Here is a 27,257-nt window from a genome sequence, read left to right as displayed (position 1 = left end):
ACACATGTGTATATATATATGCATATATATATATATATGCATATATATATATATATATATATATATATATGCATATATATATATATATATATATATATATATATATATATATGTGTGTGTATATACACGTGTTTTTATATATATGTGTGTGTAAGCAGCAGTTATATATCGATGTGTATCGCAGAGCCTCTGATTAGGGATGGTAACCGACCATCGATGGTTTACAAACCATCGATGGTCTGGCTGAAAACAAGTGCTTTTCCATTGCTGGTGGCCATCAATGTTGCACCATCGATGGTAAACCCTCAATCGATGTTTAGGAAACCTCGGCAGTTGTGGTCTACACAGATCTCCTCGCCCAATCGCAAAACAATTGATGGCTTCTAACGTAGTGGCCATCACTACAGTATAACATAAAAATTGCTATTTTTATGTTATACTGTGTTTTAAAAATATTTTTTCCAAATAAAATAGTGATGGATAAGTTTAAAATTATGTTCGTGACCTAATTCAATCATAAAAGAAACCGACAATTTTGGAGCGGTTTTTGGAAAAAGAATTCGTCAGTTAAGTGGTTAATGTACCGAACATGTGTTGATCCCTGGGCTCAGCTTTATACTTCCCTTTGGAGTTTGTCTAGCGCAGTTTGCCGCCTCTCCAGGACATTGCTTGTCATTTTGACCAGTGAGGTTACCCAACTACCCTGCCCATTTCCCTGGATATGCTAATATATACTTGCTATCATACCAGTTTGCCTTTAGCATGCATGTTGATCTAAGTTAACAATTTTTACCTAATACCATCCCCTATTCTCGTGTTCTATTTCACAATACCTGGTACCCTCCCTCATTAGCCCTGGCATGTGTGCTGTCCATTGGCCTTCGTCCAATAAACTTTTTGTGCCTACAATCTATGAGATAAATATTAAAAACTATGGCCCTGATTCAGAGCCGCTCGTAAGCGGCCGCACGTTCGTTCTGACCGATGTTCGCACATCTGCGCATGCGTACGGATTTTAATACGCATGCGCGAACCAGTCAGTGCGGCCGAAAATAGTTTGTTCGCTATATAGAGAATGCCTGCGATTTTGAGTGACAGAAGGAGGCGTATGTGGGTGGTAACAGGGGAAGGTGCTTGAAAACGGGGGTGTGGAATTCGAACGCAGGCGTGCTTAAAGGTCAAAACGGGCGTTTTAAGGGAGTGCATAATTAATACAGCAGCGTCATTGACCACGTCACTTGTTTTTTTTTTACTCAGAACTGCTCGCAAAATAGCGGTTGAAAAAACCAGCCACAAGAATAGCGAGCAGTTCATACGCTGTTCGATGTACTCGATTAATGTAATAAATAGCGGACATGACGTATGGTGCGAGCGGCAAGGGGGCATATTTTTGAAAATTACAACCTCAAGTTTTGCTCGCTCGTTCAGACTTCGAGGCGTGAACAGACCGCAATTAGCGAACGGTTCATTTGAATAGCCACCCCTTGTTTTAGAACGAACGACCGCAAATAGCGAGCGGCTCTGAATGAGGGCCTATGTCTTAACACAGGGGTACCTTGAACTACAGCTATTACCTAACAATATCGTAGTCTATGCTCTCTATCGCATCACTCCTATGTCTGAGGACATCTGAGGACCCCAGTATCTTCACACGACAATGATATAAATCACATACAAACAGCGCTCTACAGCCGCAACCATTGTGCAACTACAGCAGAACCACCACAATGTGATTATAGAAAGTACAAAAATTCCAACTCCCTTTATCTTCTATCCCATTCAGTTCTGATTGTTTGATCTATACACATGCACATTTTTTTAGAACATTTAATTTAAAAAAAAGAACGAAAAAAGATAGGTTTCTAAAATCACACTCTCACCTTTCCAGACAACAAACTGTTCAGCTTGGTCAAAGGGCCTTTGGCTTCCTCCTGGAATTTACTTAACATTTTTTTTCTAACCTGCAAAATAAGGATATCTTGTAGTGCAACAACTTGTTCATGTCTACAGTGAATATACATATATAAATTGCATTCTCTATGAGACCTCAGATCACCTTTGTCCTTTCCCACTGAGAACCAGATTTGCAGAGAATGTTGCAGCAAAGGCTATTGGCTTATTTATGGTATACAATCTCATCAGCAATTATGATGATACTGGAACCTTGATATGTAATTATGTCAGGAGACTGATGCTGCATAATAATGTGGTGGCCCATAATTACACTTCATTGCAAAACTGGTTATCCGTTATGAAACCAGATTTGAGTGGGACATATATAAATGTGTCAGGAACTTAAGTTTTATATTAATTTTTATTTTTAAAGAATTGAAATTAGACTTTAAAGTAATGCATACAAATCAGAATATGCTTTAGTATTAAGTAAGCGAATACAAGTATACACCATTTTTTTCCAACCAACCCAGCAATTTTATATGTTCAATAAAGTCTTTCCAAACCAGTACACTGCACACAATAAAAGTCATTACCAAACTTCAAACATTTACACCAAAATGGCATTTTTCCCAACTATATCATTAAACACTATTTTGTTCTAAGTCTGAAGTACACCGAGGTATATAAAACATGCCCATGTGATGTTTTGAGATGATAGTCATTCCGTATTTCATTGTAGGGCAGAGGTTCCCAAATGCAGTCCTCGAGGATTCCCAACAGTTCTAGTTTTAGAGATATCCATGGTTGAGCACAGGTGATTTAATTAGTACCTCAGTCAATTTGGTTTAACTACCCCGGCTCAACCATGGTTATCTCTAAAACCTGAACTGCTGGGGTGCCTTGAGGACCGCGCTTGGGAACCTCTGTTGTAGGTATGGTTAGGCTGCCAAAGAGGTGGGTTAGTGTTAGAATGCTCACTAAATTTCGTCTGTATTTTGACTATCAGAATTCCGCTGCCTGTATGGTCAACCTCGTGGATGGTCACCACAGGGATATCGTATCCAACCCATTCTCAGATGTTTTACAAAAAGAAAAGCAGTAATAAAGATAGTAGTTAAACTTGCCCTGGTGGTGCAGTGTGGATTGGTGCACCTCTGACTGTATTGTGCACCAATTAACAGCAAACACAGCAGTGTGGTGCCAGAGTATCCCCCATACCTATTGGTTCAGAATGGTACCAACAGAAAATGGCAGTGAGGAATTATCAAGCCTGCTCTCAAGTGCTGGGAGAGGGTAAAGGCAGCATTAGGAGGCCCCACAGTAGCTCTGAGCAGGGTTCTAGTACAGCTGGTAGGATTCTAAGGAATCTTGCCTGAAAGCTGACCCCTGGAGGCAAAGGACACTAGATGCGGTTGGACGCTTCGAAGTCTGAAACCTATCCACTGAAAGCCACATTTGGCTTTCACGGGCCCCATATCTGGGAAGTAATTTGAGGGGGAGTTAAACTGCAAGTAACTATGCATCTTGGTAACACCATGCTGCACTGCAGGTGGGGCAGATTTAACATGTGCAGACAGATTCAAATTTGGAAGGGGTCTATCCAAACTTGTATCTAAATATGTACAAAACCTTGCCTAAGAGTTATAGTGTCACCGACCCATAGTAAATTTATGGCAGCCTGTCAGTACACAAAAGTGATTGGAGACCCCAGCGCAAGCTAAATGCATACCATGCACACGAGTTCCAAATGGCCACTAATGTGGCGGTTTCAACAAGAACACTTTGTAGGGAGGCCCATGCACTTGCAGTTCTACGGAAACAACAAATGTTTTTACCAGGATGACCATGCCACCAGTCATGTTTCCAGGGTGACGCCGGATTGGTATACAGAAAATTCGGTAACCTGGATGGACTGGCCAGCTCAGATCTTAACCCCATTTAGAAGCTCTGGGACAAACAATGAGCAACGTGTGTATTTTAGGCCGACTCGACCTTCAGTGTCACAGTTGGTCACTGTACTTAAGGCAAAATGGCAAAACGGTGTGTTTTCTGTTGTCCAGGAACTTGTGGACAGTTTGTCAAGAAGGGTGTCTGCAGTAATCCCTGTACGTGGTGGACCTACAAAGTACTGACGTCAATAAAATCTCATTGATCTATTTGCTGTCAGTATCCAATCACTTTTGTCTACATAGTGTAATTTAACCAAACAGATGCGAACAACTAAGTTTTTAATACTTCACAAAATAACATTTGTGTAAAACATAGCAAGATTTAGGGTCCAATTCAGCAGCGATTGCTACTGCGAATTCGCACTGAACGCAGCTGCGAAATAATGCTAACGCAAAAGCACCACCGACATAAAGACGCCCACTGCTGCTTTCTCACATCTGCCCACTGTCGCTCTTCTGTGTAAACATCGATACCATCGACGCACATTGACCACTCACACAGCATTTACACCAGGTCTGACGTGCCGCAGACACTGCAAGTCTCTATGGACGTAGTCGGCTCTCAAGCTCAATCGCAGTGGATAATTTATGCGCACCCAAGCAAGGGCGTTCAAACAGACAGGCACGCCTGCGTTTTTCCTACCACTCCCGTCACCACCCCCCAAACACTCACAGCCTGTCGCTCACTCTGCGATGGATTCCTCTGCGCATATGCAATCACGGTGCGATCGCAGTGTACGCACAGTGCGGTTTATACGCATGCGCAATGGCTAACAATTGCTCGATCAGCGTACTAGTTGCATTTGCGATTGCTGCTGATTCAGGCACTTAGGTAATTACCAAAGACAAGTAAAATGAAGCTGTTGATACAGTACCTCACTAGTAATAGTAGCATAATCTTCCACAGCCATCATTATATCACCAGCCAAGAAATTGAAGATGAGATTGGTAATATCTGTGCATACGGTCTTCAGCAGATGCTTGGCAAGGTTGCTTTGTGTTTCATCTGTATAATAAACAAGACCAGTTATACAACAATCACTTAAAGGTGAAATAAACTAAGATTGAACTATGGTCTTGCATCATAATGTGAAATTATATATATATAAAAAAAAAAAAAACATATTACAGATGTGTCCACATCTATCTAGTCTCCTTGACTGTTAAACAGCCCTTCTGGTCGCGCAATGCCTAGGCGCGACTCTGTGGCACAGTGTGTCTTTTCGTGCAACATTTTCCCTTAAAATGCGACCTATTTGCAAAGCCTATATTCTGTGTGTGACGGCGTCTGTATCTGCATGAAAAATGCTACGTTATAGTGTCACCGCCGCTGACACTAACATAATATTTTGCATGCAGATATAACCGCAGTCACATGCAGAATATAGGCATGCTGCATATCATTTTAATCAGCATAAGCTGCTTGTTTGTCCTATTTACATTACTTTGCAAATAAGACACATTTCTAGGGAAAAAGTAGCACAAATAGATGCTTGGCACTACCGAGTTGCAAGGCGCTCACACGTTATATGTAACACGACTTGTAGTGCACGGAGCATAGATGTATGTGGATACATCTGTAAGTATTCATTGTTTTATACAGACCGCTTTGTATACATGTGACTGTATATGCAACAAAGGTGAAACATTGTAAGAGAGGTGGACAAAAGTACTTGCTGGGCTCCATTCAACTCGATGATTGAAGTCCTATTCTGCAAATGCTCACACACATTTTGATGTACTTTTCATGCATTAAGGAAAACTCCTTTCAATAGGAATGCAAGTGCTTTTTTCCATCTCTCTTGGAGCCCAGCTGAATGCCCTAAAAGCACATAAACATTTGTACATTCAATGCGGTATTCATGCCCTGTACAGTGTTTCATTGAATAGAACGACTCATAAGAAAGTTGTAGTTCTGCATTTACACACGTAAACAGTAAACATCACTGACCTGAAAAGGATTAGAATTGGGGAGTACACTGTATTGTAATGTGTATAATTACTATTTTTGCAGCTTAATTATAGTTGTTGATTTAACCCTTTATATATTTGTCTAACACAAGGTGCTTTAATGTTGTTAATGAAATTGTTAAAGTAGTGAAAAGGGTATTGTCAGTTCAGATTTAAGTTGAATAATAAGCCATAAATCATGGTTTTGAATTTTCCATTGCTGGATATTTTTTATTTATATATTTTTTACATTTCCAGTCCTGAATTTCCATTTCCAAAACTGCAATGTTAGTGTACACTGATCAAGGCACTAAAAATATTTTCCAAGTGGGAGTAGAGGTGTGTGTTTGAGTGTCACAGTAAAGTGGTGTGTATTCATGCCTCTGCTGAGAGGTTGTTTAGTTTCTGCTACACACAGACCTTCATCTGGGCATTTCATCATTAGGTATGTCAGATACACGTCCGAAGATCTGGGTATTGTTATTTTTTCTGTATGCCCACAGGAATATGTTCCATTTGTATCAGAAACAGAAAACAAAGCCAGAAAAGACCTTATATTTGCTGACTGGTTATATGTCAGAGAGGTGAGTCTGGTAATGTTGCCTTTAATCTGACATTCTTATGAAGCATTATGTAGTTCCCTTGCAATTTGTCTTAGTACCTCTTTCAGGATGTAGGTCTTAATTATAAGTAAACGGTTAGTGCCCGTCTTCTACCTGTAACCTAGTATTGGGTTCTGTGTATGTGGGTGATTCTGGTTCACCATCCTCTGCATTTATAGGATTTGCTTGTTGTTACTGCTACATTTTAAACAAATATCCTACATTAGAAACTTATAGATGCAGTTGACTGGTGAAAAAAAGTAAAATACTGCAGTGGCTGACCCAATCTTTATGTATGGCAGCCGTTCTCAAACTGGGTGCCGTGGGGAACTTGCAGGGGTGCCATGGGTTTGTGGTTCAGGACAAAATCAAATAATGATTTATGGTCAATTTGTTATAGTCAATTTGATAGGCAAAACCGGTATTGAAGGTTGCCAATCATAAAATATATGGACAAACAGAAGCACAAGCCTGTCCACCACCATATAAGCGGCCGTAAGGATGACAGGTAAGCACAATTTACTTTACTTTAATATTTTTTCGGAATTGCTCAATAAGAAACTTTTGACCTAGGGGTGATCTGAAAAAATTGCTGATACTGTAGGGTGCCTGAATTTAAGAAAGTTTGGGAACTACTAATGTATGGAATACAATCATACAAATATGATAAGACAATCAAGAAGCATTGTGCTGTTACAGACAAAGTCACAGACCTGTGAAAAGTTTGATTCCTTTTTCAAACAATCGAATATTGTTATAAAGACTGGAGAGTTCCTCTTGGAAGTCCTTCATAGTTTGTTTTCTGCTGGCTCCCGATGAAGATGAAGTTGAGGACATGAAAACCGACCGCACCACCTCTTGGTAACTTTTTGTTAGAGGTCTGCAAAACATAAATGAAGAAACTTAAGCTAATAAAAATTAAAGATTTTAAATGATATATCGCTTAGTGAAACCATTAACACCTCTACCAGAAAAGCCAGTGCTCCTTTTGTCATCTTGTATGTAGATGTATATAGCAACACTTTGGTTTGGAGCTTTATACTGATCTGCTGTAGAGTTTTGCGGCTTCATACTGGCAGTTCTAGTCACATTAGATGCAACAAGGTGAGATACATATACAACTTTAAATATTTTAAACAGTATAAATGCAAAACTTATAGACATGTCTAAAATGTACCTAAATGAATTTACCTTTACATCAGCTCAATAATTTATAGATTAAATTGAGAAGTTAACGAAACAATATAAACGTCTTCCATAATAACCTGTCGATACTACAGTTCCAGTGTAGATGTTTTACAGTTTGAAATATTTGATATTGGTTCGTTATAGTGTGGGAGGTAGGCATTATGAATTTAAGGCACAAAGCCATGGGCTTGAATTATGCATTTTAAAGGATTGTGACTTTAAAGATCATTATTCTAAGGGAGTCTGCATTATACGGTTCAAATACTTGGAACACTACTTGTTCCATTTCCACATACATTCAGAATTTCAACCATTTGAAAGTCATCTATAAACACTAGTAAGAATGAATAACACTTTTGTTTTGTGAGGAGGTAGCTGGAACACGGCTGTAGGAAATGTATTACATGCATACTGTCATGTGTATCATGAGCCTTATGGGGGGTATCCACTTAGCGATTTAAACAAGCGATTGCACAATAACGATGTTGTTATCTTGCAATCGCTTGCAAATCGCGCATGCATCGGGCATGTTTTGGGCGGAAGCGACCCGCGATGCGCGTGCCCGCGGGTCGCTTCCGACATCAGACATCGCCCGTACATGCAGGTCAACCGGACGATCTCGTCAGATTCTGCATGTGCGGGGATGAGGGATGTGCCGGGACTGAACGAGTAAACGTTCCGTCTAGGCACATCATTAGCTATACAAACGACAGCACGATTGCAATGTCGCAATCGTGCTCTCGTTTGTATATCGCTAAGTGGATACCCCCCATTAGAGAGTGTGTGTCTTCATCTGTTAGACAGTGGGCTGATAGTCCAATTCAGCGCTGGTGTTTCACTTTCATATCCCGATAAACTTTTTTGTCGACTACTGAACCACTGTCAATCCTATAATAACAACATAACAGATTTTATAACGTTATAGAAAACATAGTAGAACACTAGTTGGTACACATTCCATCACGGGATGAGTCAAGTGATACAAGTGACATTTGTACTCTCAAAATAAGAATGACTCATATGCAACAATGGAGGAGTGGTCTGTGTGCAGGGGGCATGTCTAGATGTTTAGAAGTGCTAGGCATCCCTTCAGCCCAAATCCCTAGACACTGTATAAGATGCATGAGTGGAAATTAGTTGCAGTGTTCTGTCTATATATAAACATACATCACTGTAACTTATTTTTCCTCAGACTTACAGTATCAAACTCACCTGTAATTCCACCAAACACTCCTGTTATACATCATCCCCTAAGACAGTGGTTTCCAAACTGTGCGCCCTGGCACCCCGGGTGGGTGCCTTGGGACACTTGCAGGGGTGCCTCAGGTTGGTGGTCCAGGACCAAATCTAATTCTTTACTGTCAATGTAATGTAAATATATGCACAAACAGAAGCACAAACCTGTCCACCACTATATAACCAAACCTAAGGATGACAGGTAAGTACAATTTATTTCACTACATTTTTTTCTGAATTTCTCAATAACATACTTTTGACTTACGGGTGCAGTGAAAACAATGCTGATGCTCTAGGGTGCTGCAATTCAAAAACGTTTGGGAACCACTGCCCTAACATATCCATTACGTAACACCCATCATCATATCACTGTAAGTCCTTTCACAGATTAACCAAAGCGTCTTTGACACTAAATCCACTGTCTTCCGACACTAATCCCAGAATCTCCAACATTAACCCCAGCGTCTGTGACACTGAAAACGCTGTGGTTACAGAGAGAGAGGTACCTTGGAACTTTCAAGTTTGACACAAACTCAGGTTCCTTCTCTAAACCCTGAATGGCCATACAGCCGTCAGAGGAGAGTGACACCACAAACAATAAGTGGGAGGGAGGGCGTCCAGTGTTCCCCATGGAATCGGAGAAAGGTATTTTACGGTGAGTAAAAATATCCCGATTTGAAATCTTCCGAGGTACGCAGTGCGGAGCTGCTTCCGCCTGAAGCTAGCATGCCTTTTGTGAATGTATGCACAGATGAAAAGGTTGCTGCTCTGCAGAGCTGTTTATTAACAGAGGCCCCATGGTTAGCTGTCCCTGAAGCTGCCACAGGCCTAGTAGAACGAGCCTTCAAAAACTTTCTGGAACCGGAAAACTTGTCCCCACACAGGTCTGGGAGATTGCCTCAGTAATCCACTGAGCAATAGTCTTCTCAGAAAATTATACAACACAAAAAGACCACTGAATAAAAAAAAGCTTATTTCCATAGCTATTGAGCCATGCATTCTGCAATGTTTCATGTTCAGCTAAATGAAAAGGCATTTATAAAGAGCACACACACATCTGTCATGATAATCACATTTGATTAACCAACCTTATTAAATTTTCAGACAGCTCAATGATCAGCTCATCTGGAGAATCTGGAACATGTTTTCTTAAAACATCTTGAATTTCTTCCAGGGACATAAATGGGACCTCTCCTTCCTTTGGCTTATCTGATAAAGAATCGTAGTTAAACAGCAGGAAAAATACATTATGGTATCAAACATCGCCACACTATAACCACTATATATCAATTTTATTACACTCATTGGGAGGTACAGTGTTTTATATATTCTAGATTAATCATGGGAAAAAGTGCATCCTGCCAGGAAGTTCTACATTTGTAAAATGTAGTGACACCATGATTATATATTTTATTAGTGATAGTTTAAATGCATGCATTACACTAAAATAGTTACACTTTTAAAATAATATATTATGCTTAGTTACCAGATGCATTGGTTACTATTATTACGGAGTGACTGAATCGGATAGAAATGTATATAAGGAGAAGAGTAGTTGATTAAACTGTCAAAAAAATAAAACATAAATCAATAATCATAAGCAAACAGCGCTAGACCATGAGAAAACAATATAATTAATGAAAAGTAAATAATGTCTTAGTGTATCCCCTGTGCAGGGGATGGCTTCTAATAATCTGTCCTGATATATTAATAGCAAAACATTATATGTAATGTTCTATATGATAAGCTTAGTTACTTGCGTTTGCACTTTGTAACTCGTCATCGCTATCTTCGTCCTTTCTTGATTTCTTCTTCGCTTTTTTTATTTTTATCTCTCTGGCGTTTCCATAACCTCCTCTAATGCTTCCACTGCCCTCTGCTGGACAAAATTACAGCATGCATGACCAACATTTTAGAAAATGCTTCCAATAAAGATTTGTGTGTTGGCTTGTGCCTGTAATGCCTTGCCTGCATTAATTGAAGAACATTTGTCTGAAGCACCTGTATGGTATTTTTCACCTTTAGTGCCCCCCTTCCAAGTCACTACTCAGTGTGTGCTCTGCTTTTATGGTTAATGGAGTTATACCTATTGCATAGTGCTAGATGAAAACATTCATGTGAAATTATGTTTTTTAAATTAAATATTCAATCGTGACAATCAGGGATAAATCGGTAAATGTAGGGAGTATAATACATTTTTTATCAATACACAAGAATGCTTAGTTTTTCTGTACATTGTTTTCGTCGCTAGTGATCAAAATACAAGTGAAAGCAGTAGTAACCTCAGGAGCTTTTCAGGAGTAATCCTGAGCCGATAATAAACATAAAATGCAACTAACAATTTATGCAAACGTAAAGCCTATGGGCTTCTTTTGAACTATGTGTAGTACTTCTAGAAAATAAATGCGATGAAACATGAAATAACTGCTGAAAATGTCACAATCTGCACCACGTTGTGATTGTCATACAAATGATATCTATGTATCTTGTGTGTGTGAGCATGCCTTTGCTTATGACAGTAATTTATGCCAGCTGGTGAAATTGGTTTAGATAAGCCAACGGTGTTTAGATAGTCTATAAAAGAAAATGTCCTGCCAAAAGCATAACCAACTGTATGGACAAATATTTAAAATGGCCTGGTAGTTACAAATGTGCCCTAAACAACATGTGGCAGTGAAAGGGCACACAGACAAATAATAAACTGCGCACAGCCACACGCTTCCTAGATGTCACATGTTAATCAGATCTCTGCAATTTGAAGTCTACACTTTTGATTCTGCTGTCCATTTCTCTCCAGCCATGTCACAACCATCTATAACTGGGATACACTGAAGAAAATGTATGGACTTCTCAAACTGATTATACGCTTAGGGAACATACTTTATAGTCATTTCATTCTGACACGCTAGGCGTATAAAGTATAACAAATATGAGATGCTCTATTTTAAGCTCACCATTAAAAGTTAAGGTCCCCATGTCAGAACTACTTATTTTAATTGCAGCCCTGATTGAACCAGTCTCATCATGCTGAAATTATTCCAACCTCCTGGAGATTCATTTTCCTGTTTCAACCAAACTAGATGATGAGTTCTACATTTGCATCCAATTTGTGCAGTTTTTCTTTAGCCTCCAGATTATTTCAGATCAACACAGCCTACACTCCTCAATATGTACTCTTCAAAGCAAAGAACATGATGGACTTCTGAAGAATCTCGACACTCTTTTTTATTCCGAAATATGACATATTGGGTGTCTGCCATGATAGACCTCACATCATTTAAGTAGTATCTATAGCTATAATGCGGTTGTGTGCTGCAGACTACCAGGTCAAAATAATGATACATCTAAATAAACACTGAAGTAAAGAAATGTGGAATTTAGCTATTGAATTTAACCTGCAGCTTTCTTCCGCCTGTCCTCCTTCTTGTCTTTTTTGCCGATGGCTGCGGTTTCCAGTAGTGCTGCTTGCTTGAGATCGTCTTCTGTTACTAGAAATACCGGGCTTTTCTTCATTTCCTGGTAAATCACATTGCACATGTTGTAGTAATTACAGAAAAAGATCCATTACTAATCGGATGATGTGACACTGAAATTTGTATTGGATTTCAAGGAAATATATTGGTGTTTCCAAAGTGACAAATTCTACATACATAAAATGGATACATACCCTTTCAGCTTTGTGCTGCATGAGATCGTTAAATTTATCGAGGCATTCATTAATAAACTTCTCGCTGACAACAATAGTGTCTCCAAAGATTCGAGCAGATGATGTTTTGTTCAATGTTCTCATCACTTGCTGGAGTAAGATTGAAGCATCTTCCATAGAAAAACAACTTGGTAACAAAGGCTAGGATTTAATAAAAATAAAAATTATATGTGTGCTGCTTCCAATGTCCCTTTGTAACAGATGTAAATATTAAATAAAGTTTTACAATCAAATAGGAAATAGGGGTTTCAGACCACACATATCTAACAGTTATTTTTTCCTTTACTACACAAATTATTACTGAGAAAACGGTAGTATTTAAACAGCATCCATAAGTATTTGTATAAAACAGGCAAGATCAGACTTAAGGAACATAAAATGCTGAAATTCACATTTAATTTGTCCAATGGAGCATAGTTGGAAGACAAAGTGAACTGGAATACAAAGTGTATTTCTACATATTTGTTTTAAAATGAAACATTTATTTTTGTAAGACTTGATTTCTATAAAATATGAAAATCATTGCTAGACAGCAACAATGTTGTAACCAAGTGACAGATGCAGTTACATCTAACAAGTTCCATTAAGTAGCAATCAAACTGGACTGATGATTTTCAAATGCAAAAAGCATTAAAAAAAAACTTGCAATGAGCTGAACAGACTACGTATGGAATGGGACAACAGAGGAATTGGAAAGTGGATCCAAACTGTGATCCAAAATTGGTGAAATACAAGTTTTAAATTGTCTGGTCCATTTCAGGGTCAGAGTAGCAAATCTTCATCTGCTAACTCTTGAATGGCTGGCTAGATCTTTCTGAACATGGATATAACAGCTAAAATGAGAGGCAAAATATATTCTACTGGCAATGAAATAAAGAAAGACAATGCAGTTTATCATGTATTATAAAACATAAAATGTTTATTTTTTTTATTCTGTTGGTGCACCCTAATCAAAAGACTGTGAGGCTTATGTAAGATGCCGTTGAGTCTGCCCCTATTTTTACAGGGGCAATCATTTGCAAGGCAAAACCATAAGACAGTGCCACATACCACAATGTCCAGCCATGATCCCGAGCTTATTGCTTCCTCAGCCGAAGCTTCCACTTGATCCATAATACTTTGACCAACACATATTGACTTCAAATAGACCAACTGGGAAGCCTTGTATCTTTTCCGGATATAACCAATAGGGTCTGGGATCCCGAGCCTAGACAAAGAATCGAACTCTGGCAAACACACACAAAATAATATTTATATTTACATATCGTTTTTTTAAATAGACTATTGAAAACAAACTGTAATGATGCATGCACACGGGACGATCGACAATGATAACAATATCGTTGTACGATCTCCCGGGTGTGCTGGATGATCGATATGGATCTAGCACACCATGCACCCACCAACAACTTGCGATCAACGATCGCGGGTCCCTATCGTAACCTGTTCGATATCGACCAGATTGGCCTGCATGCACGGGCGATGGCCGATATAGTTATCGACCATGCGTGCCCACGCATCGCGGGTAGTTTGCCACCCAAAAAAATGGACGATATGAACGATATTGCTATCGTTCATATCGGCCATTTTAATCATACAGTTTGTACGCACCTTAAAAAATGTATTTGGAGGATGTGAATAACTGCTGTTCTGATATACACACGTATTTCTAGGTTTCTCCTGAATATTAAAGACCATTACTTTTGGGTCTCCTTTCAGATTACAAAACAATATGCTATGCATTTTCCATCAACATGATCACTGATTTGTAACACACCACAGTTATACTTGGTTGGATCTTCATTTTCCTGACACATGCAAGTGTAAGCAAGTCTAAATGCGCTTAGGTTCAATACCATTTTATTTGAATTTGCACCACAATGTTGGGCAGTCCGTACAAACAAATCATACATAAAATCAGATGTGATATAGAGGGCAGATACAGGTCCTCTAGCATACAATTTAAAGGACTTGTAAAGTCTGTAGATGTCACAGCAATTGTAGTGTTAGCATTATGTGACAGCATCAGCTACAGATGTGTCTTCACAGCAGTCGTGCCAAGCAGCCCTTCTTGGTGCGCCAGGTCTCATGAGACTCTTTAAGCGCCGGGTGTCTTTTTCGCCTCTTTTTCAACCGAGAATGCATCTTAGTCACCATGTAATGCAACTAGGATGCACCAGGATACTATGCTGATTAATGTGATATGCGACACTTGTATATCTGTGGCGAATGAGTCTGAATCTTTATTAGAAATGCTACGATGCAGTGGCCGCAGTTTTTTTCCATGCCAAGTTCCGTTGTCACACACAGATATACAAGTGTTGCATATCACATTAATCAGCATGGTCTCCTGGTGTGTACAAGTCACAAAACATTGTGATTTAGACGCATTTTCGGGTAAAAAAGATGCCATGTGCTAGCAGAGTCACATGGGATATGGTGACTCAATCGCGCCACATGGCTTATTGAGGCTAGTTCTATGATGACATCTGTATATATAGCAATTCAAACAGCCAATTCATAGTATCACCTTTGATCTTGTTTTTCCTATTTTTGGTAAAATATATTGCCCAAACCTTTCTGCTATACTCTTCCACTCACACTGAAGATAGAAGTATCTTAACCTGGGTACACTACACACATAACAGATATATCTGAAGATCGACTGGTCTGCAGATATATATGCAGATGATGGTTGTTCATACACACTGAACAACCATGATCTGTCATCTGGCCGTGGGTCCCACTGGCTAGGAGTCGCGTCGCGTCGCGCCCCCCCTCCCTTCTGCCTCTGCTGCAAGTGTACAGACGGTTGGCTGACCACCCGTACACACAGCACGATTAGCAGATATACAGTGCATCCGGAAAGTATTCACAACGCTTCACATATTTTGTTATGTTACAGCCTTATTCCAAAATGGAAAAATTCATTTTTGTCCTCAACATTCTACACACAATACCCCATAATTACAACGTGTAAAAAGTTTTTTTTTTTAATTTTTGCAAATTTAATTAAAAAAAAAAGTAAAACTAAGAAAATCACATGTACATGAGTATTCACAGCCTTTGCCATGAAGCTCAAAATTGAGCTCAGGTGCATCCTGTTTCCACTGATCATCCTTGAGATGTTCCTACAGCTTAATTGCAGACCACCTATGGTAAATTCAGTTGATTGGACATGATTTTGAAAGGCATACACCTGTCTATATATGGTCCCACACTTGACAGTGCATGTCAGAGCACAAACCAAGCATGAAGTCCAAGGAATTGTTTGTAGACCTCCGAAACAGGATTGTCTCGAGGCACAAATCTGGGGTAGGGTACAGAAAAATATCTGCTGCTTTGAAGGTCCCAATGAGCACAGTGGCCTCCATCATATGTAAATGGAAAAGTTTGGAACCACCAGGACTCTTCCTTGGGTTGGCCGGCCGTCTAAACTGAGTGATCGGGGGATAAGGGCCCTAGTCAGGGAGGTGACCAAGAACCCAATGGTCACTCTGTCAGAGATACAGCATTCTTTTGTGAAGAGAGGAGAACCTTCCAGAAGGACAACCATCTCTGCAGCAATCCACCAATCAAGCCTGTATGGTAGAGTGGCCAGAAGGAAGCCACTCCTTAGTAAAAAGCACATGGCAGCCTGCCTGGAGTTTGCCAAAATGCGCCTGAAGGACTCTCAGACCATGAGAAACAAAATTCTCTGGTCTGATGAGACAAAGATTGAACTCTTTGGCGTGAATGCCAGGCGTTATGTTTGGAGGAAACCAGGCACCGCTCATCACCAGGCCAATACCATCCCTACAGTGAAGCATGGTGGTGACAGCATCATGCTGTGGGGATATTTTTCAACGGCAGGAACTGGGAGACTAGTCAGCATAGGGGGAAATATGAATACAGCAATGTACAGAGACATCCTGGATGAAAACCTGCTCCAGAGTGCTCTTGACCTCAGACTGGGGCGACGGTTCATCTTTCTCGCAGGACAACGACCCTAAGCACACAGCCAAGATATCTAAGGAGTGGCTTCAGGACAACTCTGTGAATGTCCTTGAGTGGCCCCGCCAGAGCCCAGACTTGAATCCGATTGAACATCTCTGGAGAGATCTGAAAATGGCTGTGCACCGACGCTTCCCACCAACCTGATGGAGCTTGAGAGGTGCTGCAAGGAGGAATGGGCAAAACTGCCCAAAGATAGTTGTGGCATCATATTCAAAAATACTTGAGGCTGTAATTGCTGCCAAAGGTGTATCAACAAAGTATTGAGTAAAGGCTGTGAATACTTATGTACATGTGATTTCTTGTTTTTTTTTTTTTTTTTATTATTATTAAATGAGCAAAAATCTCAAAAAAAACTTTTTACACATTGTCATTATGGGGTATTGTGTGTAGAATTTTGAGGACAAAAATGAATTTATTCCATTATGGAATAAAAGTGAAGCGATGTGAATACATTGCAGGATGCACTATATCTGCCATCGGCTGTGTAGCACAGCCATCGCGATATGTCTGTGAACAACGTCATTCACAGACAAACCGCTGGTACACAATGGCCTACAGCCACACACGATATATCCGCCGATCAATTGATCGCCCAATATATCTGCCAGTATTGATCGCTTAATATATCTGCCAGTGTGTACCCAGCATTACGCTCTTATCAGGAATTTGCTTAAAAGAGAAGATTGGGAGTGTGGAGCATTTATAGTTGCCTGTTTCTGTATGCAAACTCACTCTCCTGTAAAGAGAGTTTATACTAAGACAAACCAAACAATATTTTCACATGTACTTTCCTACACACAACACAATAAAAGCACACATTTGATGTTGCAGTCCCTTCAAGACAAAGTGCTTCTATAGATGTGTTTTGATCATCTATATTTTCCACCAAGAGAAAAAATGGTGCCCTTGAAGAAACTGTGCCTGTTATGAGGCACTATTCACCTCCACTAGTGCTGGCAGTTAGCATACTCAAATGAAAATGTTTTAAAACAAAAGGATCTTTGCGCACAAATTGTCTGCATATTTTACTAAAAATTCATAAAAAGAAAAAAGAAAAACTAGGACATTTTCTTTTTGATTATGCAGCACAGACATATCACTAGTAAACATATCACATAGCTTTATCTGAGTTGCAATAGTAATCTAAACAAGAACTGAACCTTTTGTGTGGAAAAATTTACATACTAGCCCTTACACCCATTGCTGCCCTTTACAAATCCGGTGGTGGATCCTCCTCTAGCATTACTAACTGCTATGCAGTGAGGGTGCCTGAAGAAACTGGGAGCCAACAAAGGAGGAATAATGTAGCAGTGGGTGCAGAGTAATATCACTACCTGTCTCTACCACTGTTCTGCTTTGGGCAGCCGACACAATGTTCCCAGTGTGATTATGAGTGGTGCTGGGATTTAAACTATATTTGCCAAAGCAACATGATTAGGGTAATAGGGGTAAGGGCGAACATAAGGCTCTATTAGAGGCCTACTTTAAACTGGACCCTAATTTACTGGGGTAATTTCTTAGGAGACACCTACAGAGGATGTGAACCTCAGAGGAGTGATTCCAGCAATATGTGTTACTGTAGTTTGTCAATTTCTCCACCCAAAAAGCAGTACATTGTTATTTTAGACATGTGCAATATCGGCTCTCATAGTAGATGTCAGGATGGATCTTTTTTTTATTTGTGCATTTCAAAGTGTTACTGGTTAATTAGAATGTGAGTGTATTACAATTGATTTAGAAACCTCATGGTAGGGATCACTGATTGTTCTCATCATGATTGAATAAGGGTTTCGTAACAAGCAAACTTCCTGTTTCTCTGCTGCAATCTAACTATATTCTACATTTTTATTTTCACCATGTACAGATAATACTCCAAAATGTTTAATAATATACAAAATAACAAAGAAGCAAGTTTGCAGGTCTAGATGGACAAAGTGAAAAGTTGGCTTTTCCTGCCAGAAGGTGCATTCTCTAAATTACTTTAATGTAGCTCAAAACAAGATTCACAAAGACCTCCTTGTTTCTTATACATAGAGGGAAAAGAGCGTTACCTAGGTAACCGTTTTGCTTGAAAAAGGCATCTATCCAATTGCTTTGTGTCCTGGCATAGATGTCAGGAATAAACACAGCCTTATCCTGTCTCCCGCCGACCACTGTGCCCTTTAAACGTCCACAGTTAACAAGCTCCTCCAACAGAGCTGCAAAAAAGGATGAAAGCAACAAGCACTTTTTAAAGAATGTCTAAATAGTAATTCTTAATTGACGGAGCAGCCTGAAACACACTGCATACAAATGTAAAATGTATTATGTTATTCTCCTTTAATTATTAGCTTAGATGACTGTTGAAAACTGCTACATCTGTAGTGTGCAAGATTTCCCATAACACATCCATCGTTAATACATAAAACAGACTGTATATGACTTTCAAGAACAAGTGAAAGTTTTCAAAACTTTGTCAGGATGATCTGAATCAAAACAACTACCACTTGTGTAAATTAATGACAGATGGCATAAACACAACGTTGTGAGTATACATACTTACAGTATAGAAGATGCTCTGGAAACCCATGTTGAGAAATCAAATTAATTACTGGTGTGGGTCTAAAACAAATAGAATAAATAAGATTACTATTGTTTCGGTTTACAAATGTTGATAAAATGGCTGTAAAGTGTTCAGCCACTTGTTTTAATACTATGTAGAAGCACATTTAGTTGCAATTACACCTATTTGTTAAGAGTCTCTACCTGCTTTGCAAAAGTGGACACTACAATTTTTGTGCATTCCTCTCTGTAATACTGTTCCAGTCTAGACAGGTTGGATGGGCAACATGTCTAGATTCACAACATATGTTTGTATTTACTTATACTTTATATGGTAAATGGGATATTTTGCATTTATTAACAACACTGACCAGAAATAGTTTTCTCTCATTTATAGGACACTTCATTATATCTTGAGCTTCTCTCTACACTATTGTGGGGCCACAGTATACAGTTTACACACTTGGTAATGTGGATGTATGGGATGCAATCGGGAAACCGGCTGACGTGATGCCGACAGCCGGCTTCCCGACTGCTTTATCCCGTCGTGGGTTAAATGACAGGTGTCTATATCTAAACGCCTGTCATTTTCACGACACCGGGAGACAGGCGTCCGGCATCCCGATCGAAGGAATCCCGGGCGCCGCGAGCAGACAGCCGCGGGGGTGGGGTTAGGTTTAGGGCTCCCGGGGGGGACTTAGGGTTAGACACCCCCCCGGGAGGGTTAGGCTAGGGGGAGGGATGGTTAGGGTTAGGCACCCCCGGGAGGGACTTAGGGTTAGGCACCCCCCCAGGGGACTTAGGTTTAGGCAGCGGGGAAGGGGGGGGGTTAGGCACTTACAGGTGGGATTAGGCACCCCTAAGGAGGGTTATAGGGGTTAGGTTAGTATATACTTACCTGAGGACGATGAGGATTTCCAGCGCTGCCGGGATCTGTCCATATGTTGGGCTGCCGCTGCCGGGAATCGAACCGCCGGCCATGCGGCTGGCAGTATTTCACCGATTCCGGATGTACACCTGGTGCATATGTTGTAGAGCTGGACACATCTTGAGATGTATCCGACTGAACATATGCAGTAAAACAAGAGATATGGTAAGAACTTACCTTTGTTATCTCTGTTTCTATGAAGTCCATAGGGTCCACAGGGTTGACCTTGTGGTATAGCTGGATCTGGATCCACGGGCACCACGCAATTAAAGCTTTAGCTGCTCCCAGGATGCTCTTGGGTCCATCCTCCTCTATACCCCGCCCCCGAGCCACAGGAACCTCAGTTGGTAAGCAGGCAAGGCCGGAGGAGGAGACTAAACAGAGAGAACGAAGACTGGAACACACAAGAAACCATACTCACAGAAATGGGAGACGGAAAACCGGTGACCAGCAACACAGCCCTTTTGAAGCCAGGTGCGTCAGGGCGGGCGCCCTGTGGACCCTATGGACTTCGTAGAAACAGAGATAACAAAAGGTAAGTTCTTACCATATCTCTTGTTTTCTACTTCAGGGTCCATAGGGGGTCCACAGGGTTGACCTTGGGGATGTCCCAAAGCAGTTCAACTAAGAGCGGGGATGCTCCTGTGCAGAAAGGAGAATCCTGCGCCCAAAGGATGCATCCTGAGAGGCAAAGGTGTCAAACGCATAAAACCTCAAAAAACGTCTGAATGGAAGACCAAGTGGCTGCCTTGTACAGCTGAACCGCAGAGGCACCACATCTAGCAGCCCAAGAAGGACCCACAGACCGAGTGGAATGAGCCTTAACACAGGCTGGAACAGGTAAACCGTCCTGTACATAAGCCTCACGAATAACAGAACAAAGCCAAAGGGCAACAGTTTGTTTGTTGGCAGGCCAACCCCTCTTATGAAAACCAAAGAGGACAAACAAAGAATCGGACCTTCTTACAGAAGCAGTCCAATCCACATAAACTCTGAGAGCACGGACAACGTCCAACGAAGCCTCACCAGCTGTAAGATCAGGTGACTGAAAAGCAGGCACCACAAGTTCCTGATCGATGTGGAACTTAAGAGACAACTTTAGGCAAAAACTCAGGACGACTGCGAAGCACCGCTCTGTCCTGGTAATACATTAAGAAGGGGGGACTACAGGAAAGTGCCCCCAACTCGGATACCCTCCTGGCCGAAGCAATTGCCAGGAGAAACACAGTCTTAAGTGTTAACCACTTGAGGTCAACCGACTCAAGAGGTTCAAAAGGAGGTCCCTGCAGGACCCGAAGAACCACCGCCAAGTCCCACGGAGCCACTGGAGGCATAAAGGGAGGCTGGATTCTAAGAAAACCCTGGAAGAAGGTGTGAACGTCAGGCAGTGTAGCGATTCTACGTTGAAACCACACCGACAGAGCAGATACATGAAGCTTCAGGGAAGCATACTTAAGCCCAGGTCAAGACCTGACTGCAGAAATGCCAAAATCCTAGAAACCCTGAACACCTGAGGATCAAAGTTTCTGGACTCACACAACTGAAAGTAAGTGTGCCACACTATGTGGTAAATCCGTGCAGAGGCAGGTTTACGCGCCCTCAGCATGGTACTGATGACAGAGCTTGAAAAGCCCTGGGACCTTAAGACTGCTGTCTCAAGAGCCACGCCGTCAAAGACAGCCGAACCAGATCTGGGTAAATGCAAGGCCCCTGAAACAGCAGGTCCCGACGCTGAGGCAGAAGGAACGGGGAATCTACGGACAAGCTCCTGAGATCGGAGTGCCAAGGACGTCTGGGCCACGCTGGAGCCACCAGCAGAAAAGTGCCCCCGTCCTGTTTGATTTTTCTTAGTACCAGAGGCAGCAGGGAGATCGGAGGGAACAGGTACGCTAGGTGAAATGTCCATTTCACTGACAGTGCGTCCACCAGGCTTTAGATATAGACACCTGTCCCTTGTCCTTGAGCCATACACGGGTAACTTGTAATTGTGACGGGAGGCCATCAGGTCCAACTCCGGCAGTCCCCATTTGTCCACGAGAAGTTGAAACACCTCTGGGTGAAGCGAACATTCCCCGGGATGCACGTTGTGACGGCTGAGGAAGTCTGCCTCCCAATTCAGGATTCCCGGGATGAAGACTGCCGAGATTGCTGGAAGGTGGCACTCGCCCAAGCCAGGATCTGAGACACCTCCGACATCACAGCTCGACTGCGAGTTCCTCCCTGGTGGTTGATGTACGCCACCGTGGTGGCGTTGTCGGATTGCACCTGAACTACGACAGCTGGAACACGTCCCGCAGTTCCAGCACGTTTATGGGAAGAACTGCTTCCTCCGCAGACCAATGGCCATGAAGAGACAACGAGCCGGTCACTGCCCCCCAACCCCGGAGACTGGCATCTGTTGTGAGCAGAACCCAGTCCGGGATCCACAAGGGGCGACCCTCGATGAGATGAGCTGGCTGAAGCCACCAAGCTAGAGACTGGCGCACTTCCGAGGACAAGACCAGGTGAGGTAACCCATTCCATTCCGATAGAATCTGCCCCTGCAGGGGCCTGAAATGGAACTGGGCAAATTCCACCATGTCGAATGCCGACACCATAGACCCTAGGAATCTCATGGCCGAGAGGACCGATACCCTGGCACTGCTCAGGCAACTGTTTATCCGCAGTTGTAGGGAGGGCACCTCTTCCGGAGTCAGGAAAATCCTTTGCTGACGAGAATCCAGAAGGGCTCCCAAATGAACCATCCGTTGTGATGGGATCAGAGATGACTTTTTCCAATTTATCAACCACCCGTGTGCCTGAAGACAAGCAATGGTCAGGTGGAGATGTCGAAGAAGTATCTCCGGGGAGCTCACCAGCAGAAGAAGATCGTCCAGATATGGCTGCAGCCGTATATCCTGGCCCCGAAGGTGGGCGGCCATAATTGCCATCACCTTGGTGAACACCCTCGGAGCCATGGAAAGGCCAAAAGGCAACGCCCGAAACTGGTAGTGATATTGCAGGATAGCAAACCTCAGATACCGCTGGTGTGCCGGTGCTATGGGCACGTGGAGATAGGCGTCCTGGATATCCAGGGAGACCATGTAATCCCCGGGTTCCATCGCCAGAATGATGGAACGTAACGTTTCCATCCTGAACTTGGGAACTCTGATGTATTTGTTCAGAGACTTCAAATTCAGGATAGGGCAATGAGAACCATTGGGCTTCTGTACCAGAAACAGAGTAGAATAGTACCCCGTCCCGCAGTTGCAGCTGATACTCGAGAGGTCAGTAGTCTAGCATCCAAAGAGGCTTCTCCAATGTAGGAAGCAGCGTCTCTCATCTGTCCTAACAACGCCCTCTGGACATCCGGAGCATCGTGCGGAAAGGTATCCTTTAATGCATTGGCCCAACCCTCAATGGCCTTGGCCACCCAGGAGATGGCCATGGACGGTCGGGTCACTGCCCCTGAGAGGGAGTAAATGGACTTTAAGCAAGTCTCAACTTTTCTGTCCGTGGGATCCTTCAGCGAGGATATAGACAGTAATGGCAAAGTAGAGCTCCTTATTAAACGGGTGACATGGGAATCCACCGCCGGTGGAGTTTCCCATTTTTTACAATGTGCCTCAGGAAAAGGATAATTAGAAGCCAACCGCTTCTGTGGCAGGAATCTCTTACTGGGCGCCTGCCAAGCCACCGCCATATGATCCGTCAACTGATCAGACAGGGGAAACACCGCAGAAGCCACCTTCGTTTTTTTTAAACTAGGATACTTCGACTTAGGAGCTAGTGCCTCATCCTCTATTAGGAGAATGGCTCGCACCGCCCTAACCAGTGCTCGCACATTAATAGACGACTTGGTATCTACCTCCTGGACCGATGTCTCCGAGTCAGTGTCATCATGAACCTCCCCATCATCTGGAGGACCCCTCGGAGTCCGATAAATGCGCCGCTTGCGCCATTAGTGTGCGTTTTGACGCCCTTGAAGGCATGTCATTCTGCAATATTGACTGAAAAGCCGAAGACGCGGCCGCCAAATTTTGTACTGAGTTGGAGAGCACATCCGCCCAGGGTGGAGGAGCCGCCACAGGGGCCTGGAAGGGCACCACAGACTGCTGCGTCACAGGGGAAGCCTGTATATACACAGGTGACCCCGCATAAGGACCAACAGACTGAGACCCGGGGGGGCTCCGCAATAATTGCGGGACACCCGGGGAATGGGGGATGGCCGGCTGGGGCAACACCCTAGTAGGGACAGCAGTCGGGACCGACAGACGGTCCGCAATAGACACCAGCACCTGAGAAAACATCGCCCATGGTGTTTCCTGCGTCATAGGAGGTTTTGATGGGCCAGGAACCACCTGGCACCGTCTACACAGGCCATCCTGTGACAAATCCTCCCTATCCACTCCTGCAGAACAGCGTCTGCAGGAGACCAACACCGGAGCCACGGAGTGCTCAATCTCCGACATGAGGAAATATATTATATAAATAAATATATCTGGCAACAGAGCAGAATCAAGCGCACTCACCAGTGTGCTGAACAACAGCCCACAATATGGTACTGTGTAGCACACAACTGTATGTGACGGACCTCACAAATACGTGATTTATATAGGTGAGGTCTGTAGAAACTCCCCTCCCCCACACACCTGTAGGGCTTGCAGGAGAAGTAAAGGGATAGGTATAAGTTGACAGTAAGTAGAAATAAGCACTAGCAAAAGTCACATACCATGCAGAGAAGATATACTCACTGCACCTTTCCACTACAATCAACCTCCCAGATTCAGTGTCTGGGAGGGCTATAGTGCTGTGTACACTGTCCTTGATCGGGGGAGAGGTACACAGGTATAAGTTGACAGTAAGTAGAAATAAGCACTAGCAAAAGTCACATACCATGCAGAGAAGATATACTCACTGCACCTTTCCACTACAATCAACCTCCCAGATTCAGTGTCTGGGAGGGCTATAGTGCTGTGTATACTGTCCTTGATCGGGGGAGAGGTACACAGGGGGACCGGTCCGCGTGCTCAGTGAGAGATCTGCGCTGCCACAGAGAAATGGCCCCCAGAGACCTCAGAGGAGGAGTGGCCGAGTAACTGCAGCTCAGCTACGCCAGACTACGTGCTGAAAGGCGCGCTGAGCTGAGGGGAGGAGCCGCTAAACAGGGAAGGCTTCCTCCCCTGGCTAGCTATTAACCCCCCGGGCTGCCGGCATCCCGCTTGCCGCTAAATAACCCTGGTGGGTATTCCTCCGATGGGGGGGGGAGCCCGCCGCCACCGCTAGCAGCCCCCGGTCTGTCCCGTAGAACCGGGGGCAAAGGACTGCATTAATAGTAAGACCCACGTGCCGCCGCTAATCGGTGACTCGCGGCTTACCTTCTCCCCGGCGACTCCGGCAGCAGTCCAGGGAGGTCCTCAGAGTCCGGCTAGTACGGACTCTGGCCTCCCGCCACGATCCCCAGTGCGATACTGGCGTTGCGGCGCCAGCGGTGAGTAAGAGCGGCAGCGTGGGCGTCTGTACAGACAGCCCTTCGCTGCCACACTGAAGAGCCCCTGTTAAAACTAAAAACTGACAGGTTTTTTTTTTTAAATTAAAAAGCTTTGGGGGCTGGGCACCAACTCAAACTGAGGTGCCTGTGGCTCGTGGGCAGGGTATAGAGGAGGATGGACCCAAGAGCATCCTGGGAGCAGCTAAAGCTTTAACTGCGTGGTGCCCGTGGATCCAGATCCAGCTATACCGCAAGGTCAACCCTGTAGACCCCCTATGGACCCTGAAGTAGAAATGAGTTTTATTAAAAGTCTTTCTTATCCTAATTATGTCAGGGGTGGTAAATGTTTCCAACTGTGTCAATAAGATGTACAAGCTCCCAAGTATACAATGTAAATTAAGATGCACCTTGGAAGTCCAGTAATGGGACTTCTCTATCCTGTTCTCAAGACGACATGCAAATTACTTTTGAAAGATTTGGTTTGATATATATATATATATATATATATATATATATATAAATCCTCATATGCTTGACCTCTGGTGCACATATGGGTCCATTCTGCCCTTTATTATATTCCAAATAATAAATATATTCTGCAAGGTGATGAACAGACCAACCACAGCTCCTGTCATTTTTCAACACAGCCTGTAAAACGACAGGAGCTGATTTGTTGATACTTTATCAACATCCAAGGCTTCGTACATAGGCCCTGATTCAGACCCACTCGCGAGCGGCTGTCCGCTCGCAAGTGGGTCGATGGTCTGCACTGCGCATGCGCACGACGGAGGGAGCTCCGTCGTGCGCATGCGCAAGGCGCGACGAGCAAAGGACTTTCCTTCGCTCGTAGTGTCTGATCAAAGGGGGCGTGCTGTCGATGTTGATTGACAGCACGCCCCCTTTGGTGGGCGTGCCGGGGGCGTGCCTGCCAGACGGAGGCGTTCCCAAGGCGTTCACTAGTGATGTCAGTGGGGCCGGCTTCAGACGGTAGGCGTTCCCTTGGGAACGCCTCCGTCTGGCAGGCACGCCCACCAAAGGGGGCGTGCTGTCAGTCACCATCGACAGCACGCCCCCTTTGATGAGTCACTCCGAGCGAAGGAAAGTCCTTCGCTCGTCGGGTCTCGCGCATGCGCACGACGGAGCTCCCCCTGGGGACCCTCGACCCACTTGCGAGCGGACAGCCGCTCGTGAGTGGGTCTGAATGAGGGCCATAGACCCTTAAGTGGGCTCATTTCCTGTTCCACAGCTGATTGCTAATCCCACTTAACAGTGGTGTATATATAGTTGGTCTGGGGATGGGTGTAGTTGCTGTAGAACTTTTGGGATATTCTCATCTGTCATGATTAAGATTCCTAAGGGGTTCAAAACGTTTCCCTCAAGATGTTTTGATATAGATTTATAACTTACCTTTCATTATTATCAACAAGCCTGGTGAGTGCCCTGCTCTTTGGATTATGTCTGGATGAACACATGCATGGACGCTGTGCTCCTGTGTTTCTACAGGAGCACCCCTGCAGTTCGATATCAGCAATGAAAAAACCAAACAATGACCAGAAGTCACATTTAGATGATGAAGTGTTTAATTCACAGAGATCAACGATCAGTCTTGCATAGTTACCACAGCGGCCACAGATCCAACGGGATTCTCTTCCCCTCCAGATCACTCAATCACTGTAAACAACACCACTATCTCCTCTGTTCCCCAACTTCGCTGCCTGGGAGTCACTCTTGACTCTTCCCTCGCCTTCACACCCTACATTAAATCTTTTGCCCTATCCAGTCGTATCCAGCTCCA

The 27,257-nt window shown here is 43.1% G+C and overlaps 1 protein-coding gene across 3 annotated transcripts in view; it reads right to left on the bottom strand.

Moving 5' to 3' along the window:
• UFL1 (UFM1 specific ligase 1) overlaps positions 1-27,257 on the bottom strand; it is an 86,479-nt gene that overhangs the window by 10,345 nt on the left and 48,877 nt on the right. For 2 of the 3 annotated variants that reach the window (XM_088472100.1, XM_088472109.1), the window contains 10 exons: positions 19,066-19,124; positions 18,575-18,721; positions 13,578-13,753; positions 12,489-12,668; positions 12,217-12,337; positions 10,578-10,700; positions 9,910-10,030; positions 7,111-7,277; positions 4,721-4,851; positions 1,881-1,961 (listed from right to left, as the gene is read on the bottom strand). In XM_088472100.1, the coding sequence (XP_088328226.1) occupies positions 1,881-1,961; positions 4,721-4,851; positions 7,111-7,277; positions 9,910-10,030; positions 10,578-10,700; positions 12,217-12,337; positions 12,489-12,668; positions 13,578-13,753; positions 18,575-18,721; positions 19,066-19,124 (1,306 nt within the window). The remainder of the gene's footprint in view (positions 1-1,880; positions 1,962-4,720; positions 4,852-7,110; positions 7,278-9,909; positions 10,031-10,577; positions 10,701-12,216; positions 12,338-12,488; positions 12,669-13,577; positions 13,754-18,574; positions 18,722-19,065; positions 19,125-27,257) is intronic. The other variant, XM_088472118.1, reaches the window with a different exon arrangement.

Source organism: Taudactylus pleione, unplaced genomic scaffold, assembly GCF_031769625.1.
Source record: "Taudactylus pleione unplaced genomic scaffold, aTauple2 ptg000015l, whole genome shotgun sequence".
Taxonomy (NCBI): domain Eukaryota; kingdom Metazoa; phylum Chordata; class Amphibia; order Anura; family Myobatrachidae; genus Taudactylus; species Taudactylus pleione.
The sequence above is the reverse complement of the archived record's forward strand: the minus strand, read 5'-3'. Positions and strand labels throughout refer to the sequence as shown.